This window comes from Coloeus monedula (assembly GCF_965178545.1).
Source record: "Coloeus monedula genome assembly, chromosome: 12".
NCBI classification, from domain to species: Eukaryota; Metazoa; Chordata; class Aves; order Passeriformes; family Corvidae; genus Coloeus; species Coloeus monedula.
The window spans coordinates 21,266,103-21,286,225 of NC_138792.1; the positions used below are offsets into that span (position 1 = coordinate 21,266,103).

General features: G+C 44.8%; 1 protein-coding gene across 1 annotated transcript; it reads left to right on the forward strand.

Annotated features, from left to right (window-relative positions):
- Nucleotides 1–2,872: 2,872 nt before the first annotated feature.
- On the forward strand, nucleotides 2,873–12,706 carry RAP2C (RAP2C, member of RAS oncogene family). The gene is made up of 3 exons (XM_082289291.1): nucleotides 2,873–3,347; nucleotides 5,057–5,376; nucleotides 10,227–12,706. Exons 1-2 carry the CDS (start codon nucleotides 3,075–3,077, stop codon nucleotides 5,333–5,335), a joined length of 552 nt encoding a protein of 183 aa, XP_082145417.1. The 5' UTR covers nucleotides 2,873–3,074; the 3' UTR covers nucleotides 5,336–5,376; nucleotides 10,227–12,706.
- Nucleotides 12,707–20,123: the final 7,417 nt, after the last annotated feature.

The following is a 20,123-nucleotide window of genomic DNA, read 5'->3' on the forward strand; positions in this document are numbered from 1 at the left end:
AGAGCCTGCTTTATTGTTGCTGGCTGCAGGCAGAACATAGAGCAGCTGAGTCCATCAACAGCACAGAGCTGCTCCGGCAGCAATCGAATCCTGCCCGGATGTTCATTTGGGAAAATTGTTTTGCTGAGAAAGGGCAAACCCTCCCGAGGCAGCACCGAGGGCTGAGCCTTGCTCCTTTCTCCTTAGCAGAAGATATGGAGAAAGTGGCAGCAGAGATTAAATCAGGCCTTTGACCTGGGTTGTGCCACACCTCACCGGGAGGAGAAGTTGATAGCGAGGGAGTGGCAGAGGTGGTATTGGCAGGAGGTACCCTGCATGTCTGACTCAGGACTTGGCCATTTATGGCAGAAGCAGCTCTTCCCATCCAGAGTTTCAAAACCTTTTACATCACCAGCTATTTTTGTGGCTCAGGATATGTGGTTAGGCACAAGGCAGTGAAAGAGCTGTGCAAACTGTTAATGAAGGGAATGACTTGTCTTAAGGATAATGAACAACCTGGTGCACTTCGAGATCAGCCTTTTTTTTCAGCTGTAGACATCTATGCCCAGGTATAAAGTGCTGTGAGTTGGGAAATAAATCTTGGGAATCCAAATCAATACTGCAGGAGGGAAAAAAAAAATCCAGTTTCCCAATTCTGTGTCCACCTGCTTAGGCTTCCCCTCAGCCCAAGAGTGAGGCATTGCTGGTTAAAGTCAATTGCACAAAAATACATTTGGCTTTTCTCCCGCTGTGCTTTGTTCCCTTCCTCTCCCGAAGTCATTCCTCCACCGATCACAAACATAATGGATCAGCAGTGCCACAAAGCCATGCACATAATGAACCTAAGTGACCGTGTAATCTTATTATTGTCACCCTCATCCTCCCTTGCCCCTTTTCTCCCTCCCCCCGTTTGTCACTGTCACCATTGTGTCATTGTTAAAATTAGATGGGAAGCTCCTCTGGGAGCAGCTGTGGCTTTCCTTTATCCTGAGCACCCTGAGTGCATTAAGGTACTTTGCAACAACTCGTGATTTCTAATGGGGTTAAAGTAGGAGGCAGCCTGTTTTAATGCTCACCTTTTTTACATTTTTGAGCTGATTCACCAGCCACATGAAAATCTTCCATCCAAGCACGTCTGCCTCCTGCCAGCAATTCACTTGACAACACAATTCTGGAGGCAATGGCAAAGGAAGGAGAGGGCTTTTTACTTACATGTAATAAAGAAGAGTGAATCAAATTTGGTGTAAGATTTGTTCTGGAGGATAAAAGTCCTCACTGACCTTTTCCCATAATGGACATGTTCTCTTTATGGAAAGAAAGCGAATAAAATAAGGCTGTTTGTGAAAACAGCCACAAGCAGAGTCACCTTCTCAGTACCTTTGGATGGTTTCAGCCTGGACCAGGCACCTCTCTAGGGCTGCTGGAAGCCCAGGATGGACACAACGCGGCAGCTGTGTCTTCCTTGGACTTGCAATCAAACAGGTGATGCAGAGGGTAAAGGGGCAAATCCAGCATCTCACACGTGTCTGCTGAAATTCTGCAGGCCTCAGGGAGCAGCAGAAACAAATTTGGTTTTATTGGAGGGCAGCTTCCCCTACGGGTGGGAATCATCGAGTTGGGTCTGAAGTGACTGGGGGATTTTATTTTAGATAGAAAAGAGACGTTGATTCTTTTTAGTTACTTCCTCTTAACAACGCGGGAGTTCCATTGACGAGGGAAGCGCCGGGGCCAATTCCCAAAGCGGCCGGGAATGGCCCTGGTGCTGTGCTGACACCTGCTGTCAGCCGCGCCGCGGGAGCCCCGACGCCGCCAAGCGCAGCATCCGGAGTTTAGCTGGGAAGACTCGTGCCGGTTCTGGGAGGATTTCCATGGAGAGGGCTCCGACGGAAACGGGAGAAAGCGCGTAGCAGCCGAGCAGTGAGGCTTGTGGCAGCTGTGGAGGTGAAAAGACACGGGACAAATCTTGCACGTAGAGCTAACAACTTTCACAGAATCACAGAGTGGTTTGGGTTAGAAAGAACCTTAAAGATGATCTCGTTTCACCCCCCTGCCATGGGCAGGGACACCTTCCAGTATCCCAGGTTGCTCCAAGCCCTGTCCAGCCTGGTCTTGGACACTTCCAGGGATGGGGCAGCCACAGCTTTGCTGGGCAGCCTGTGCCAGGGCCTCACCACCCTTACAGTAAAGATTTTTTTTTCTTAATATCTAATCTTAACCTACACTCTTTCAGTCTGAACCCATTCCCCCTTTCCTGTCACTACATGTATTTGTAAACAGTCCCTCTCTGTCTTTCCTGTAAATTCCCTTCAGGGACCGGAAGGGGCACTTAGGTCACCCCAAAGCTTTCTCATCTCCAGGCTGAACAATCCCAATTCTCTCAGGATTTACTCATATAAATGGATGGGTGCTCCATCCCTCTGATGAACTTGGTGACCCTCTTTGTCACCAGCCCAGCGGGCTTCCAGGGATGAAGAACCGTGGTGCCGGTGTCACAGCCCGCGTCCCCTCTCCCGCGGGTCTCTTGCCGGCAGGGAGCTCAGAGGAGTTTAAGGAGTTCGAGCTATCGAGTGCTGAGCAGGAGCTCGTGGAGGGACAACACGCCTCTCACAGAACCGCCCTTGAAGGGACTGCGGGCGCGACTGCCATGTTAAGGCCGCCATATTGGGGGGCCGGGTAGGGACAGTGCCTCGGTGCCTCACGCAAATCTGTCCCCCATCACAGTACGGGTGCCTCGGTGTCACATTCCAACCTGCCCCCCCGGGCGCAGTTCGGGCGTGCCGTGACGCAGGACACCGGAAGTGAGCGGGCGGCGACGGGGCGGGGCCGCCTCCGGTGCCTCAGCAAAACCCTTCCGGGTGGGGGGTGGCCCTGGCGGGCGGGTCCCGTGGCTGAGGCGGTGATGGGGAGAGCGCGGCGGTGAAGGAGGGCACTGGGGCTGGGGCCGCGCCGGGTACTGACGGGGCTCTCCCTCCCCTCAGGACGGCGCGGGAGCAGCGTGGCCTTGCCCTTTTCCTGAGGCGGGCCGGGGCTATGCGAGGGCCGCGGTGCTGCCTGCCCTAGGCCCGGGCCCGGCGGGGAAAGGCGAGCAGGGCCTGATGCGGGAGTACAAGGTGGTGGTGCTGGGCAGCGGGGGGGTGGGGAAATCCGCCCTGACGGTGCAGTTCGTCACCGGGACCTTCATCGAGAAGTACGACCCCACCATCGAGGACTTCTACCGCAAGGAGATTGAGGTGGACTCGTCCCCCTCGGTGCTGGAGATCCTGGACACGGCGGGCACTGAGCAGTTCGCCTCCATGCGCGACCTCTACATCAAGAACGGGCAGGGATTCATCCTCGTCTACAGCCTGGTCAACCAGCAGTCCTTCCAGGTAACCTCGCCTGATGTCCCGTCCTCGGAGGGAGCCGTCCCTGCCCCCGGGAAGGCTCTGGGCCGAGGAGGAAGTTTTAGGGGTAGCCCACGTGTGCGTAGAAGCGCTTTATCTCCGAGGGGCCAAAAGTGTAAATGCCCAGCTTGAAAGCGCATTTACCAGCCTTGCTTCTTGGTGGAAAACTGCTTGCTTTGCAGGTACTTATCAGGGTGCCACCATTGTTAAATCCCACGCAGTGCTGGAGAACAATGACTAGCTCCCACTTCCCCAACAGAAATCTCTTGGCAATCCCCTTTTGTGAAGAAATCACTCGATATTAGAATCAAGACTTCCCCTTCCAATCCCCTCTCCTTCCTAAAAGGCATGTTTCTCCAGTTGCTCTTGAAGAGAGTCTCATTGTTCTGGAGTTGTGACTTGTTAAGTGAGCTGTTATTTTCCGCTCCCTCCCCCCAAATATATTCCTGTCCAGCATGAGCTCGATGCTCTCACAGCATAGATGGAGTACTGGAGAGGAGAACCAGCTGTATGTGATAATTTGTAGATCTGGATTTGATTTCTATTATTAAAACTCTCCAAAAAAATGGAAATATCTCAGCCAGTAACTGGTCTAAGCTGCCTGTAGAAACCGGGCTTTGTTTTTGGGCAGTGAGTTTAGCAGCGCTCTATGCAGTGCAGGGTTTTGCAACTCCTGCCTTGGCTTGGGCTGCCGAGCTGGGTGTGCTCCAGCTGCTTGGCAAGACCTTTCACACCCCCAGTTTGCTTCTGCTGAAGGCTAAACCTTATCTTAGCAGAGGCCTCGAAACAGCCCTGTGCAAGCTGAAGACATGCTTATCTCTGGAAAACAACAGTGACATTGGGATGCTTCTGCTCTCATTTTCACTGATTTTTGGGTTCCAGTGAGCCCGCATTATTTGAGGAATGGATGTACAATAATCCACCTTGTTAATATTTAATTATTTCTGTCTGTCTGTAGTGTGTTTGCTCTGAAAGCTGTAGGTGTAAACCACTCTGCAGTTCTTTACACAGTGGTAACTTCAAACGCTGGGATTGCTTTGTCTCAGTACTGTGCAAGAATCTGTAGTACTGATAATAACTTAAAACACTCGGGGCAGAGGAGGCTGACTCAGACTTTCAAGTGTAAACTCCCCATGTCGGCTCAAACTTGAATAAATGCATCTCTAGGTAATAAAATCTCTTTACAGCATCTAATTTGGTTACTTACATGTGATTAAATGTGTTCACAATGAATTATTCTAAGCATTGCAGGACTGAGAAGGCTTTATTTAAATGTATGGCTTTCTCAAGCTGTAAGCTAAGCACAAACTTCCTAAATGGTTGTGTAATGGCATGCCCCTGCTAGGGTTACAGGTCCTTAGACTTGAGACAACTTCTTCAGAAAGCTGCAGCTAGCCTTCAGAGCAGCGATACTGTGTCCTCCTGTGGCTGAACTGACTGTCACTTTCTGTTTGTATATGCACATAAATTCTATAAAATGTGCATGTATTTATATAAAAGAAAAAGTAACTTAGTGATAGGTAGTAGATTTTCTCTGAATTCTATATCTGTGTGACTATGAGTTTAAGAAGTCTTCCGATGTATTTTTAATGTTCAGTTGCACATGAGGGTTATTAAAATGTGTTTCTGTAGTGGTTCTATAGCAATTCCATGTGATTCCTTACATGTACTAACCAGCTGGATTGTTTGATCAGGACATCAAGCCGATGAGGGACCAGATTGTCCGGGTGAAGAGATACGAGAAAGTTCCTCTGATCCTAGTGGGGAATAAAGTGGATCTGGAGTCAGAGAGGGAGGTCTTATCTGCAGAAGGCAGAGCCCTGGCTCAGGAGTGGGGCTGTCCCTTCATGGAGACGTCAGCCAAGAGCAAAACAATGGTCGATGAACTGTTTGCTGAGATCGTCAGGCAAATGAACTATGCCTCCCTGCCTGAAAAACAAGATCAATGTTGTACAACTTGCATCATCCAGTGAGAGAAATTAAGAAAAACCTCAACCACGGCCATACAGAGCAGGTTGGTGGAACAGTCTTAACTAACTGAGGTGCCCAAACACAGTGTTTAAATACAAGATAAAGGGACAGGGAGTCTGAAATGAGGCAGTCTAACCTGGAGGCAGCCTTCCTCCAAAAGAGATGGGAGCTTGTGCATGTGGTTGAGTCAAATGGACTTCTTGTGTTACCTCAGTAGGATTAGTCAGGGAATGCTGCATTTGTTTGCAGTAATTTTACAATGACACAAAGTGAATGATGGTATCTGCACCTATTTTGACTGTCAGTGCTGTATTTGATGCTACATTATTCTGAATAATGCTTTGTGATGTTGCAGTGGGTTTATTCTTGTAGCTGGTATCTGAATTATTTTCAAGTAATGGGAGCTACCTTGGAGTTCAATGGGATTATTGTTACCAAATTTCCCAGTAGTTGTTCTGAGAAGACTTTGAGCTTGTTTAAAAGAAATAAAATTCTGTGGTACAGAAACTGACTGTACTTAGAGTACCCTTCTGCCTTATCAGTAGAATAAGTTTCTTTTGCAAGAGAACCACCCTGAGAGGTGAGAAGTGGCTTGAAGCCCATATGTAATAGTCAAGGGCATGCACAAAGTGCTCTTCATCTCAAATCTCCAGAGCAGAGAACTGTAAAATGGCTTCCCAAATGCACAACTCTCCTTTCCCAGTGACTCATAAGAGGTGTGATGAGAGTGCAGTGTTCAGAGGGCCCTTTGTAAAGCTTCCCCTGTGTCAGGTGTTGCTTTGATTTTTATTTTTTTCCTCCAGGACAACTGTCGTTGGCCTTTCACACATGTGGTCCTTTTACACACCTTTTTCACCTGACTGTGAATGGGTCTGTTCCTCTCCGATGTGCATTCCCATGAGGTGGTTCTGGACCCCCCCCACACTCTTGTTTCCCCTGTAGCTGTTGCAGGTCTTGTTTCACCGCTGTATCGAATCCACGTTACTGCAAAGCACCATTGGTGTGCTCTGTATGCAGCCAGCTGGTCCCTCAGACCTCCAGTTGTCTGTTGGACCTGTCTTTGCAAACAACTCGTCATGATCTCCAAGGGCAAGTGCAGGAATGAGGGAGGATGTGGAAATTCAGGGGAAGGAACTGCTCCTCCTGACAGCTGCACTACTTGAGGCTCAGAGTCCCACTGCCATGTTAGTAACTTGCTTAACTCAAAAGAGCTTTTTGTATCTGAGTGACAAGAGGGAAAATAGGTTATTATTGGAAGCTTTGGACCATGTATCTTCTTTAGTCTTGAGTGCGAGGTCAGAGAGTGAAGTCTCAAAGCTTGTCTTTGAGATTGTTATCAAGTGCTTTGTAAATATAAAATTGTAGGTGCTCATGGCCCTAGCATTGTCATGCTAGAGATAATACATGATGTTTTTATCTCCAGTTCTGTGAAATTAGGAAGGGCTGCTGTCACTGTGTAAGAGGTGTGTGTAAGTTTGAGATTTGCTTGTTGAAAGGTGAGTGAACTTGTTTTGGAGCAGAGAAAAATACACAAGTCTTTTATGTTAATCACACCTGCAGAATCTTTAGAGGTCTAGGAAGAAATGAATCTAAGAAATTACTGCCTTTTTTAAAAAAATTGAGTGCTGCAGGGGTAATATTCTGAGTTGTGTATAGTAATGCAATGTTGCAGCTATTTCTAAGGCAGCTTCACAGACAAGATTATGTGGACTAGAAGTATCATGCCAAAGGGTATGGCAGTTCCCTGGATTACTAATGGTTCATCCTGTGCTGGTTGCTGTCTTAAACTCTGACGCAATCAGGCCTTTCATCCTTGAAATTTATAGTTCTGGAATTGATTGCTTCTAAGGGAGGCTTTGTAACCTCTCTGCTTCTGGATTGAGCACTAAGTAGCACATTTAATCTTAAAGGTGAAATTGAAGTAGGGGCAGGGCCACATGTTATTCCTTTGAATGACAACTTGTGTGTAGATTTGGTGGGTTTCCTAAACATGTTCTTGCTTTAGAAGAAACAGCTGTATTCTTATGTCTTTGTGAGCTCTTGAGACAGAGGATCCTAAGCTTTTGTGATACAGATTTCCTCTCCTTCCTTCTGCCTGGCTTAGACAACCACCCCAAGCCTTTAGCAGCAAACTGCTTCCTTGCTTCTGGGGAATGCTCTCTCTGCCCAATATAGCCTCATCACCTGTGCCAAACAAGTTGTTCCTTCCTGAGCCATTTCCTATTCAGTCCAGTTCTCACCATGTCTGGAACTTTTATTACTCATTCTGGCTTTTCAGTCTTCATGCCCTGTATATTTCATTTCAGCCTAACACTTTTGGGGTATTTTCCTCTTCCTGGCTCCCATTCTATCCTTGCTCTTTGATTGAGTAGATGTAGGATCTCATTAACTTTATCATATGCCTTTGCTGCTTGATAATTTCTGTCTGATGTGCTCTGGTAGGAGAGATGCTGATGGTGTCTTGTGATAGCTCTAATCAGCTTTGTAATCCTGCTTATCTGTGATCCAGGAAACAATTGCTGCTTGTCAGACCTCTGCTTTAGGAGTGACCCCTCCTAGGTAAATTGAAACTGAGGAAGTAGAACCAGCTGTCTGAAAATCTGTGTGTAGGAAGTGGGCTTGAACTACAACTGTGTCCTGGAATAATCATCATCATCTCTGTGTTCTGTAACCAGGTTGTGTCCAGGAGGAGTCTTAGGTGTGTCAGTTCAGAGAGCAGTTCATACAACCGTTTGTGTCCCTGCAGTTCTGATGCAGAAACCCATGGGAGGGGTGGGGGTGGATTTTTTGCTGGGCCTGGGTTTGCCTGAGGCTGTTCCAGTGTCAGTTTTAAATCACAGGTATCGTTTAACCTCTTTTTGGTGCTGATACCTTGGCCTGTCTGTCAGCTATGGTGTGTAGGTTCTTTCGTGTTTTTGAGGAACATTTGCTAAACTGCTGTTCCAGTCAGCTGCCTTGGGTGAGATGAAGGATGGAACATAACTGCATAGTCAGGATAACCCGTAGTTCCTTTTAAAAACGTGTGTTGTTCTCACATCCTGCTTCCCACCTCCCCTTTCCTGTTTCTGCAGTGGTCTTCTGTTGTTTTGTTCTTGCATTCAGAGATAGGAGAATTCCAGGACCTGCTTTGTGTTCCTTGCTCCAGTATTTCTCTTGGATTTTCAGTATGACACTGTTTTGTATTTTGAGTCTTCTTTAAAATATGGTATCTGGTACAGTGCTCGTGCACTGAAGTCTTTCTGATATTAATAGGATTTGTAACACCTTAATGTTGGTATGAAAGACTGATGCTGATTAGTGATTTGTCCCCTGTGTTCATGAGTAACTGGTATTAGCAAGGCTGAAGGAAGAGTATTCCTCTCAAGGAATAAGAACTGAAAGTGTACTCTCTTCTGGTTTATGTGGCTGTGCAACACAGACACATTTATTATACTATGTTGTTGAACTTCCCCGTCTCTTCTGCCTGCTCACAGAAGAGACCAGAGAGTGCTAAAAAATACCACAGGCAGATGAAGCCAGATAAGGTACCATATAGTGTTAATTGTAGTAACTAAACACAACTTAAATGGAAAGATGACAAATCTGAATTGTGATGTCCCTAACCTGCAAATACAAGGATGTTGAAGGGCATGTAGAGGAAAATACCATAACTTTTTTTTACAGTTCTTACTATTCCCAGCAATTCTTTGCTGACCACATTATTGAATGCTGGGCTTAGATGAAGTTTTTGGGGTGGATCTCACTCTGGTAGGATGAGGAGCTGCACTGTAAATGGTGCCTCTTCTGTGTGCTAAGGAAAGATAAAACATGTATTAAGCAGGTCTAATCCATCCCCATGAGAAGCTAAATGTTGGTTTGCTGCTTTTGACAGCAGAGGGACCCTCTCTGTCTAAAACTTTTGGACCAGCAACAGTGTGTGAGGTGGGAGTGATCTCACCAGACTGGGAGAGAATTGCTGTTAGTTGGAAAACATACAAACAAGCAAAAAAAACCTGGCTGTTGGCTCCTGTCAGGGCAGGAGTGCTGCTCCTGAATGTTAGGCAAGAAGGAGAACCCTGGCTATGTCAGAGCACTCTGTCGTGACAAACTGTTAACTTAGAGCAAATCAACAGCTGAAAAGAAATGGTGCAGTGGGAAACATAAGGTCCCGAGTTGTTTGGAGAAATCACTTCAAGAATTGAGAAGGCTCCTCAAAATCCCTGAAATGCCATGGATCAAGCTAGAGTGAAGTACATGCACTTGCAGTGACAATTTTCTACAGACTTTGAGCTTTGCCTGAGACTTTTAGGATATCTCTGCAGATAAATCATGGGAGCTACAAGCAAGTTATCTGAAATGCAAAGATGTTTTGGTCACATTGGTAATGTGTTGGTGTGCTTGATTGAGGATGGTGGTGTACAGCTCTGTTCCTGCTGAGGCTATCTGAATGCTAAGGGGCTTTTTTAGGAGTTGTTTAGAGGATCTGATAGCTGAGAACTCGGATGTCAAAACTGAGTTAGTTGGCTCATTTGCCTGTTCCCAGAACTTGTGCTAAAGGCCACTGCTGTATGTTACTGGGTGTTACACATACACTGGGTCCTGCATTGGTGCATCTGTATAAGAGAACTTAAATTTCCTGGCATTTTCAGATCTTTAGATGCAATTTCATGTCCCAGAGCAGCAGCTGTTACAAAGTTAATAGCAGTAGATTGTTACCTGCTTGCCTCTTGTGTTACCAGAGTTAGTGGAGAATTTGGGAATGCTGCTGTAGAAAACAGTGCTTTGGAGCTCAGGGTGGAAAACTGGCTGTTCCAGGCAGGGGAGAAGCCATGTTCATTTTGAATGTGTATTGAATATGGCTTTCATTAGTGTTTTTTGTTTGTTTGTTTTGTTGTTTTTTTTTTTTAATTGCAGATAAAACTCAGAGGAAACTTGCACAGATGCTGCTTTGGAGAACTTTCAGCCCAGGTTGCAGAGCTGAGCCTTGGTAAACCTGTCTCTATCACAGCACATTGCCATACATCTAAGTGCATAAGGTTGGTGGTCTCCAGGATCCACACACCTTAATCAGAATGCTTAGCATGTTTACCCTAAGTTTTAAAATCTGTCGTTTATCTATCAGTCATTTTATAGCTTTCTAGGTTCATATAATGGCTAATATGCAAAAGTTCATTTTTAATATTTTAATTGATTTCTTTAATCAATTTCTGAACTTGTATTTATTAAATACTTAAACTCAGTATTACCTACTCAATGCCTTTTGAAAGAAGAGAGTTTTAATGGAGAATAAATTGAGCCTTAAACAAATGGTTACTTCTGTATATTACCTCGCATCAGTGCTTATTTCTATTTGCAAGGTTTTCTCTACAATGTAGTTGGTCATTTGAGACTTTTTGTTTACGTGTGACAGTGTCATGAAAAGATACTGAAGGCACCTCTGTTGTATGGATGTAGTATCCCTTTTCTTGGCAAATGCAGCTGTGACAATGTGTTTGTAACCAGTCTGATTTGACAGTAGGGATTACTTGGAATAAGATGTAAAGTCTCAGCTGATGTTTCTCACAGTCTCGGGTTTCTTAATCAAAAATGACAATTGTAGCATTGAAAAATGCAGCACACTTTTCCTTCTACTGAGTTTCTAAACTTGCTTGTTTACAAATAGCTTCTCTATGCCTTTGAAAAGGGATAATGTATCCTTCAAAATGGGCTCTATGCCTACCTGTCAGCTCAGCTTTGCCTGGCGCAGTAAGAGACATCTAGTAGACCTCTGCACATGAAAATCTAATGCAAATAAAATCACTTTACATTTTATAGTTCTAATATTTGTCTTTCTGAATAATATTTTAAAGCAATATTTGTTAAAGTTTTTCTTGCACTGTCACAAGTTGCTTTTTAGGTTTTTTTTTCCCCAATGAGCAAGGTTAATATTAGAGACAAGTTGGTGTAACAAGGGGAAAAGCACCAGGTTTCAGTGATACTAACTGCAAGTGTGCTTTAAACAGCCATTGCCTTCCTTATTGTTTACCTGATCAACATTTTCTCTGAATACTTGAAAATTTTGACAATAACACAGGTATAAAGAGCAGAATGAAAATGTACAAAGAACAGACGAAATCTTTTTGTTCACTTTTATTAATGTGTTGCATACATGAGAGCTTTTTCTAGCAGTGGTTTAAAATGTGTATTTTTTTTTTGCAGAAATTTAATAACTGCAGCTCACCTACTGCACCAAAGTTCTAGGTTTTTAGGAGCCCAGCTTTAGTCATTTGAACATGCTTCTAGAAGTGTACATTCTTTCCCTGTAATAGCTAAATATCGATGAGAAAAGCTCCAGTAAAAGCAGTGATGGATATATGAGGTTAAAACTCAAAAATTGTATTGTGGATGATGGCATTTAAAACAATAAAAGATCACCGGTACAGTATCTCAATATTAATGTGGATTTTTGGTAATAATGCAGGCTGACTTTACAATATTAGCAGAAATAAAGATTCTGTGTCTACATTCAGTGTTGAATTTGAATCCTGAAAAGAGGAGGACACCAGGATTTCTGCCTGGTTATTGAAACACCTGATTTTTTTCTGTGGGGTTACTTGAATTTTTTTTCCTGTTTGTACAAACTTTATAAACAGGCTAAGGCTAATACTTAGGTTTGCACTTTAATATCAGAACTAAACCAAACCTTGTATTCAAAGTAGATTTTTTTTTTAAAGTGATGGTTGTTGATCTTTTTTGTAGGTTGTAAGGAAGTAATAGGATATGAAAGTAATTCATAAAGATTCTAGTTTTCCTTTGTCTAAGAAGGAAAAATTTGGTTGATATTGATCAGTGGTTCATTCCTAGGGGTAGTTTTCAAAGCAGTGTTCATTTTCATTGACCTCAGCAAAAAAAAAAAAAGAAAAAAGAAAAAAACAAAACAACCAAAAAACCCCCAAAACAAAACAAAAAACAAACCTTAAACTTGAACTAGCTTAGAGTGACAGGACTGGGAAAATGAGAGATGGTTTCGTCAGCACACTTTGGGGGGGAAAAGGGACCAAAAGTTTATTTAGGCTTCCTCAATAGTTTGCATGTGAAGTTGCTCATTAGAGTAAAAGGCTAATAATAAATGCAATATGTATTGTCTTTGCTATGGCATCTGTTTAGGAGTTGTTCAAATCACTGCAGTAGGGCTCTACAAATAAAAATGTAACCTAACATCTTGTATCTAATGTACTGTATCTTTATCAGTCATAGGTGAAATCCTGAATAACAAGTGCAAAAATGGAACAATTACCTATAATGCTTTGTAAAAAGATTTTTCCAGTAGAATTCATTCTTGTCATTTTGTAAGACAACCCTACAGTCCACCTGTTTGTAACTTTTTTAATAAAATAGATACCTGTATTACCAAACCAGGGTGAGTAGTCTGTGTTCAGTTTCTTCTGGAATGGGCTGAACTGACAACCTGCTGCTGCTTTTTGTTTCGTGGGTTGTTTTTGAGGTCCTGGTTATTCTAAATGCAGTAACCGCATCTGAATTGTCTTGACTGAGTCCTGGTGTGGGGGAATAGGGTGTACAGCTGTGCCCCAGCTGGGTGTAGAGCTCACAGTCTTGGGTGCTCTGAGGAGAGAGAAGGTGGGAGCATCATTTTCCTGTGCAAAGCAGGCACTCCCTGAGCTGGGGGCCAGTTCAGAGCAGCCTCCTCACAGGCTAGTGTGATCGAGCTTTGTTCAAAAGAAATCTGTGTTTGTCTTGTGCAAGTCTTTAACGTTCTTGTTTTCATACAGGCTTTATGTGTGGGAAGATGGCCAAAAGTCCTGACATCACCTTGCAGTGTCTGTAGCTGCCCTCCAGCCAGAGTTGACATCTTTCCACCACCCTGGCGGAATGAATGCTCCTGGAGCTCTGCTACAGGAGAGGCACAAGATTTTTCCAGAAAATCAAAGTGCCCAAAGCTATTTGATAACAATTATCTTAAATGTTCAGTAAAAGCCCTGAATTTGCCAAGTCAATGGTTGTCATCTGGGCCCTGTAACAAAAAGTGCATGTTCCTCAGGACATACAGTCTTGGCACTCACCTTTAGTACTGCATTTGTAACTAAAGCTGTGCATTGATGTAAAATGTGATTTCAATCTAAGAAAGACTTGATAACTTGGTACCTTCAGTTCTCAGTGATGTGCAAACAGGCAAAAACCATGTAGCCTGCTCACCACCCGTCTGTTGCCATGGCTAAGTCCACTTTACACCCCTCAAGTTGCCTTAAAAGTGGTTTCTCCTTACAACACTGTGCCGGAAAGTTCTCCCTTTGTCTAGATTCTGCTGGTCACTGGCCCTCTCCCCCCTCCCATCCCTTTTCCCATTGGCCCTTGTTATGTCATTCAACCTTGCCTCTGCCCCCCAGCCCTCAGACTATTGTTTTTGGATGCTCTGCCTGCCGTTGGGAGTTTTCGGGATAAAACTGGCGCGGGCTTTTGGTTGTTGTTCTTTCTTGCCTCTGGTCCCTTTGGGGTGTTGCCATTAAACACCTCAGAATTGCATGCAGAGAACCCCTCTCACCTCTTTGTCTCCGGTTTGTGCATAGATTGTCTGTGTGAGCGGCTGTTCGCAACCACCTGCGAAGCTGATATTGTATGCACGCGTGTAGGTGCTAGCGGAGTGCTGTGTAAGCGGTCCACGGGAGACCCAGTAGGGACAAACGCAGTATCGATCCACCGAAGCCCTCAGTTCTTTACCCCTCCTCCAGCTGTAACAGCATTAGCCTTATCTTGTAGGTATGTTTCTGTGCTGTTTCTTCTTCCTGCTCACACTTCCTCTGCTGAAATGAGAAGTAGTTTCCATCTTGAGAGGAAAATGATAGAGAAGAGCAGAGTGCTCTTCTAAGTGATTTTGGGTGAAATGTCTGCTTCCCTAACCTAGCTGAGAGGTGAGGGTGAAGCATGCCCTGTTCTCGTTAGTGTCACTGAGGGTGGGAGCTGACACTTCAGGACTAGTTTGCTTTGAGATGTAACTATCGGGTTCATTGCTGTCTGAGTCTGATTTCTCATGTGGTTTAGAAGAAGTCAGAATGCAGCAGTAATACTCCCAATTCCTTATGGCCCTCAGTATAACTAAGAAAGCTGCTTCCTGTTTCCACTTGGAGGTTGGGAAGTGATTCGAGTACAGATGTTAAGCCCCTGAGACTTAGACCACTGTTTTGTTTCCAGGTGACAGTGTAATACAGGCTGGGTTGGGGATTTTGAGGAAGGACATAAGATTCATATTTAAGGCTATTATCTTTCAAAAGTCTTGGTGCTGAGAGTAAAATCGATTGCAGCTTCACAGACTTGTGTAGCATCCTTTGTTAAATAGGTGTGGAAATGTCATGTTGCTTTGTCTGGTTTTGGGGCTGTTTATGTAGTGTTTCATGGCAGCTTTTTCTTTGGTGTACCAGTTCTTGCTATACAGGTGCCTGCAGAAATCTCCCAGTGTCGTGCTTCCCCTGTGCAGCCAGAGGACAAGGATGTCCCCCCAGAGCCATCAGAGAGCAGGAGGCAGTTGCAGCACAGGCGAGAGGCCTGTCCCCGCCCTGCCTCCCCACCCAGCACGGGTAACACGTAGCTGTGTCACTGCCTGGGGCAGAGCTGGGCCCTGCAGACTGATTGGGTGTGCTGGGGTACAACTCACAGCCACAGAAAACCCCACAGCGAGGACAGAGACCCTGCCAGAGTGGAGGGTGAACCACCGGCTACACCTCGTGTGGAGCTGCATGCTGGCCGTCTGCCCCAGGAGGCTGGGCTGTCATTACAGTGTGAAACTAGGTGGAAGTGTCTAGTCTTAATTAAAATGAGATACGAGTTCCAAAGCAATATGTGTTGACCTGTGTGAGTTATCTGTGCTCGAAAGCCAGCAGCCCGGGTTGCTGGGTTTGCTAGTAGTTGCTGGGGTTGGGTGAGTCACCGCTCGCTCTCTGGCTGGAGGAAGTGCGAACAGCTCCTAGAGCTGCGGGCAGGCTCTGTCAGGAGATGACGTGGCCCGGTGTTGGGCGCTCTGAAAGTGAAATAATGTGGGTTTCGGGTTTTTTACGTAGCCGCTGTTATCTCTGCCTGGTCAATACAGCTGCGAGGAGCAGAGAAGAAGGGCTCTGAGTTGTAAAACAGTACAGCGTTTAATTCAGAGGTGATGTCGCATTGGTAGTAGTTTGTTGGTGCTGCCAAGGGCAGCATTGAGCTTGGCTGGCAGTGACAGTGCTGATTGCAGGATTGTAAGGGATGAAATTTGTTCTCTGTGGAAACAGTGTATTTAGTATTGGAATCAACTTACTTGCCTTTAGTGCTCTCTGTCAAACCTGAGGTTTTCTTCAAGTCCCTCCAAAAGGCGTGGAGCAATAACTGCAATAATTGATGGGAAAGAGTCTCTTATGTTGCCGGAACCTGTAAAATATTCACTCAAAGGAGGGGCTTTGCTGTTTGTTTGGTTTGTGGCGTGTCTGTGCTCCTTGGTGTTCTGTTGGCTCAGTCTGTGTGCTGTGACAGCTCTCTAGCAGTGCCTTATTTCCTCTTAAGCATATTTCTAGTAATGAGGCTTGCGTGGGATTTGAGACTCCACGAGACTGCCAGTCACTGGATGACCTCAATTGTTCTTGCCTGGGAAGAAAAATTGTAACTGTAGCGCTTCCCTCCTGGGGCCTATGGGGAAGGGTATATTAGAGGTGTTGAGGTGCTTGGACTTGCTTGGAATCAGATGCACCAGCGTTGTACAATAATTTTGAAATCGGACTTCTTGCATGTAAACAAATAAGTGGACTAGAACTTAAATAACAAAGTTGAAAAATTCTCAGACTTATGAAAAGGATTAGTATTTCATACATTTGTGAAACTACAGCGTAACTTGTTCAGTCTTAAGACTCATGCTTCTACGGAAAGGTTTAATTGATTACAACTGCAACTCAGTAAAGCAAACAATCAGCTTTCTGGGAAATTTCTGGCTCTTCCAGAAATTGTTTCTTTTTTCCTGCCGCTAAGCTGACTAGTTCATACAGTTTTATGTCCTTAGAAGATCTACCTTGACATTAGGTTTAAATTATTTGGTCAGCCCAGAAAAGAGAAAATACACTCGCTGTTTGTGGCATTCCTTAAGGGTTACTTGTTTTTTGGGAACTGGGAGATGGGATGATCAATCATCAGCATGGGATTCATCCTACTGCTGGGATAGATCTTTGACCCTTTTTCTTCAAATTAATAATGATTGTGTAATCGCTGACAGCCTGGCTCCTGTGGGAAAACAAGAAGGAATTAACTGAATTTTCAGCAAAGCTGATTTATGTTGGAAAAGAGAGAAAGCTGCTCACAGAGCACAGGTAACTGCTGGAGCAAGTTGCAGCTATGTAGGATTGTGAAGGATTTTCAAAGATGGTATTGGATAACCACTGCTGGAGGAAGGAGTGTGTGAGGCGTATGTAGCTCCTGCCTTCGTGTGTTGGGCTGTCACATGGGATCTCTATAAAGTCCCTTGCAACGCCATATCTCTGTGACCACAGTCACATTTCTGATCCTGTCATTATTTTCCATTTGTTGTTCCAGGAATTAGCACAGCCTTGCTAAATGCTCTAGGTCTAATCTCAGTAATACAGATGTTTTAATAGGTTGGAAGAAAGATTTTAGCTGCAGGGCCTGCCCAGTGTCAGGCTGTGGTTAGAAGTGATTGGGTGTCCAGCTGCCTTCCTTTCCTTTCAGCTGTCTGTCCTGTGAAGTCGTTGTCAGCACAGGATCACAGGCCATCCAAATGGCTCCATCAAGGGGCCCAGTTTAATAATCTAGAAAGATTTTGTGAATGTACCCCTGAGACCCTGGGACAGTCACAATGTAGTAATGTTTCCTGGTTTTGGAAATATGTGTGTCTTGTAGCTGCCACTACCTGCCAGAAGGCCTTGGAAGAGGAGCCATGAAGTGGGGATCACCTTTGATCACTACAAAAGTACCAAACTCCCAGCTTCAGGTGGATACTGCTCTATTGTCTTCCACACTGCCTGCTGTGAAGAGTGGCTTTAACATGCCTTTCCCTCTGCTGTGAGCTGTATTCCTGGAATTTGATGCACCCTGGTGGGACTGAAGTGTGATAAGAATATTTTGAGGAAGAACAAAAGGACAAAAAGGAGTGGGGGTTGAGGGGCAACCTGGGAGGGAAGTGTTAATAAAACTCAGGATCAAGATCCATATGGTGGAATGGGTCTGATCCATTGGCCTTGGAGGTACCTGGAGAACATGTGTGTTTCTTTGTCTAGATGTAATCAAGGCTTACTCAACCAGAGTTATTTGTCTTGAGCCAAGAGGGAAACCACATCTGTCATGAAAATAAGCAGTATAGTTCCTTAGAACTCTATCCTTTCCACTAGGATTCAGCCTCTTCACCTGGCATTGCAGACTCAATTTGGCATCCTCCGCAGACAAAGCTGTTGGCTTAGGATCCTTCTTAGTTCTTAGCAAGTGACTCAGCGATGTGTGAAAAAATAAAGGACAGCAAAAAATAAAGGTACCAGCCCAGTGCTGTGCACTGCTACACAGGTGTGGTGAGGTGCATCGCCCCCGCTGGAAATCACTGAATGCTGTGCGATGCCCAAGTCCCTTGGAGGCATCAGTGCTCCTTTGATTCAATACATTTATGAGGGCTTTCTCTTGCTGCGTAAATTGCCTTCTCATGTCTTTGACCTCTTTGAATTAGACATCACAGGGTGCTTTTTATACAGCTCTGCCAACAACAGAGTGCAACTGGCACATCAAAAATGAGATAAAGTGGATATCTGGATATCACCAGAGTCAGGGTGGTATTTAGTTTCTTCTACAGCTTGTGTTGTCATTTGTATTTACTTACAGCAAGCTGCCTTCTGCAGTCCTGAAAACAGTTTTTACATAGCATGTAAAATCTGAAAAAGGAGGAAAAGTCAGCAATGCCCATGGATGCATGCTGGAATGTGTGATTGCTGGACTGACCTGCTTATCCCTGCACACCGAGTCCTGTCCTGTGTTTGTTGTGGGGCACCATCAACACCACGGGAGGGAGCGTGGAAACAACAAGTGGCTTGTCCTGGGGTGGTATGGCTCAGAGTGTGGCAGTGCTCCGGCCCTGGGAGTCAAACACTGTGCGGTACAGGTTGAAAACAGAACAGAAATGGAAATAAATTTTTATTTCAGGGTTTTGGGACTTCAAAGGGTTCCACTTAGGGTTAATTTTTCTCAGGTGTCTGGAATTGCAGTTATGCTTGGCGTCTAGTGCATAATCAAGGTTATTTGGGATTTCCTACTCTGTTATTGCAGGTAGGTAAAAAGAGCCACTTACCTTAGCTGCTGAAGCTGAAATAAAAATATAATCACAAGAATAAGATTTACTTTTATTCTATTATTTCTTGGGCATGAGATTTATTTTTCATTAATTTTGCCTTGGGTGGGACTGGGACAAACCTGAGAGGAAAACGCTGCTGCATAATGTCACCTTCTGATACCGAAATGCTGCTCAGAGAAGTCTTATCCTGTAGTTGGACGCTAATGGGTGAAACCCACCAAAACACAAAATAAAAAAATGCAATTATTTCCGTTTTCCCAGCGATTACTTATGAGTAATGAGTTTCAGCACAGTGATGTCAGATAGTTGGCAAGCAAAATTTGATGAAAATGTAAATGTATCATTGTTTATTATAGTCAAGAAATAATTTTGGGGCAGAAGTTTTTAGAAGGGCAGGACATGACGAGTCAGCTCTAACTGTTGAGATATGCTGAAGATATAATGTGATTTGTGGAGTAAATGTAAAACAATGATCATTGTTAAAGGTTTAAAGGAAGGACCATGTCCCTGGACTGTCCCTAACAGGCACAACCCTAGTTTTTCCAGCTTGCTCCGGTATTTTTTCTGCCTCACAGTTTAAGGGTCTTTCCTAGGACCTAACTCACATCCTCCCTGCAATTTCCAGCAAATCTTCATTTTCTCTTTAGCTTGGGAACACAGCTGATCCATTCTTCTGGAGTTGCCCTGCGTCAATCAGGTGATTGTTGTTCCTTTCTTCTCTTTTTAGCTAAACAAACTCAATTTTTTCAGGCTTTGTTTTTTGAAAATACTTTTTTAGGGGTATATTTTATAAAAAGTTTAAACCAATTGTTCTTAAGCTGGGACCTCAGCTGAGAGTGAAGACATTCCTCCTGGAGTGGCATCAGGAATGTGGAAGGTACCCTATTCTGGAAAGAAATGTTCCTGTTTACAGTGTCGGTGCCATGCCTTGGATTCATTAACCAGGTGGGATATCCTGTGGGAGCCTGGAGCTGTTTAGAAGGACTTTGGCTGTGCCAGAGCCTGCTCTCAGTGATGCAGCCAAGAGGTGGGTTGCTCCCTGCCCCTGCAGTTGGGGGAGTTATGCCTGGGTGAGGAGGGAACGTGGATGTTCTCCTGGCAGCTCCAGCTGAGGAAGAGGAGGTGAAATGTGAGTGTATGAAAGATCACAGGTGACTAAAGTCTACCTGGGCAAGTCCTGTCTGGCATTTTGAGTGTGCACTTCTCTCTGCTCAGCAACGAGCTGGGTGTGGGTTCTTGCCTCTTGGACAGTTTAAAATCCCCTGGCAGATCGCTATTCAATGACTTTATCTATCCATTTTCATTTCCTTTCCTCTAAACCCAATTTAAAGATAAACATGGCAAAGCCCAAGGGACAGCAATGCACAGAGCTGCAGTGATGCTGGGGTAACATGTTACGTCCCTTCTCTCCCAGAGCTTCTTCTCTCACAGCCTGCTCCTCTCTGGGGAGGCAGTGGGGATGTTTGGGGCATTTCCTTACCCATACCCAGGCCCAAGCCAGAACAGCAGCTGAA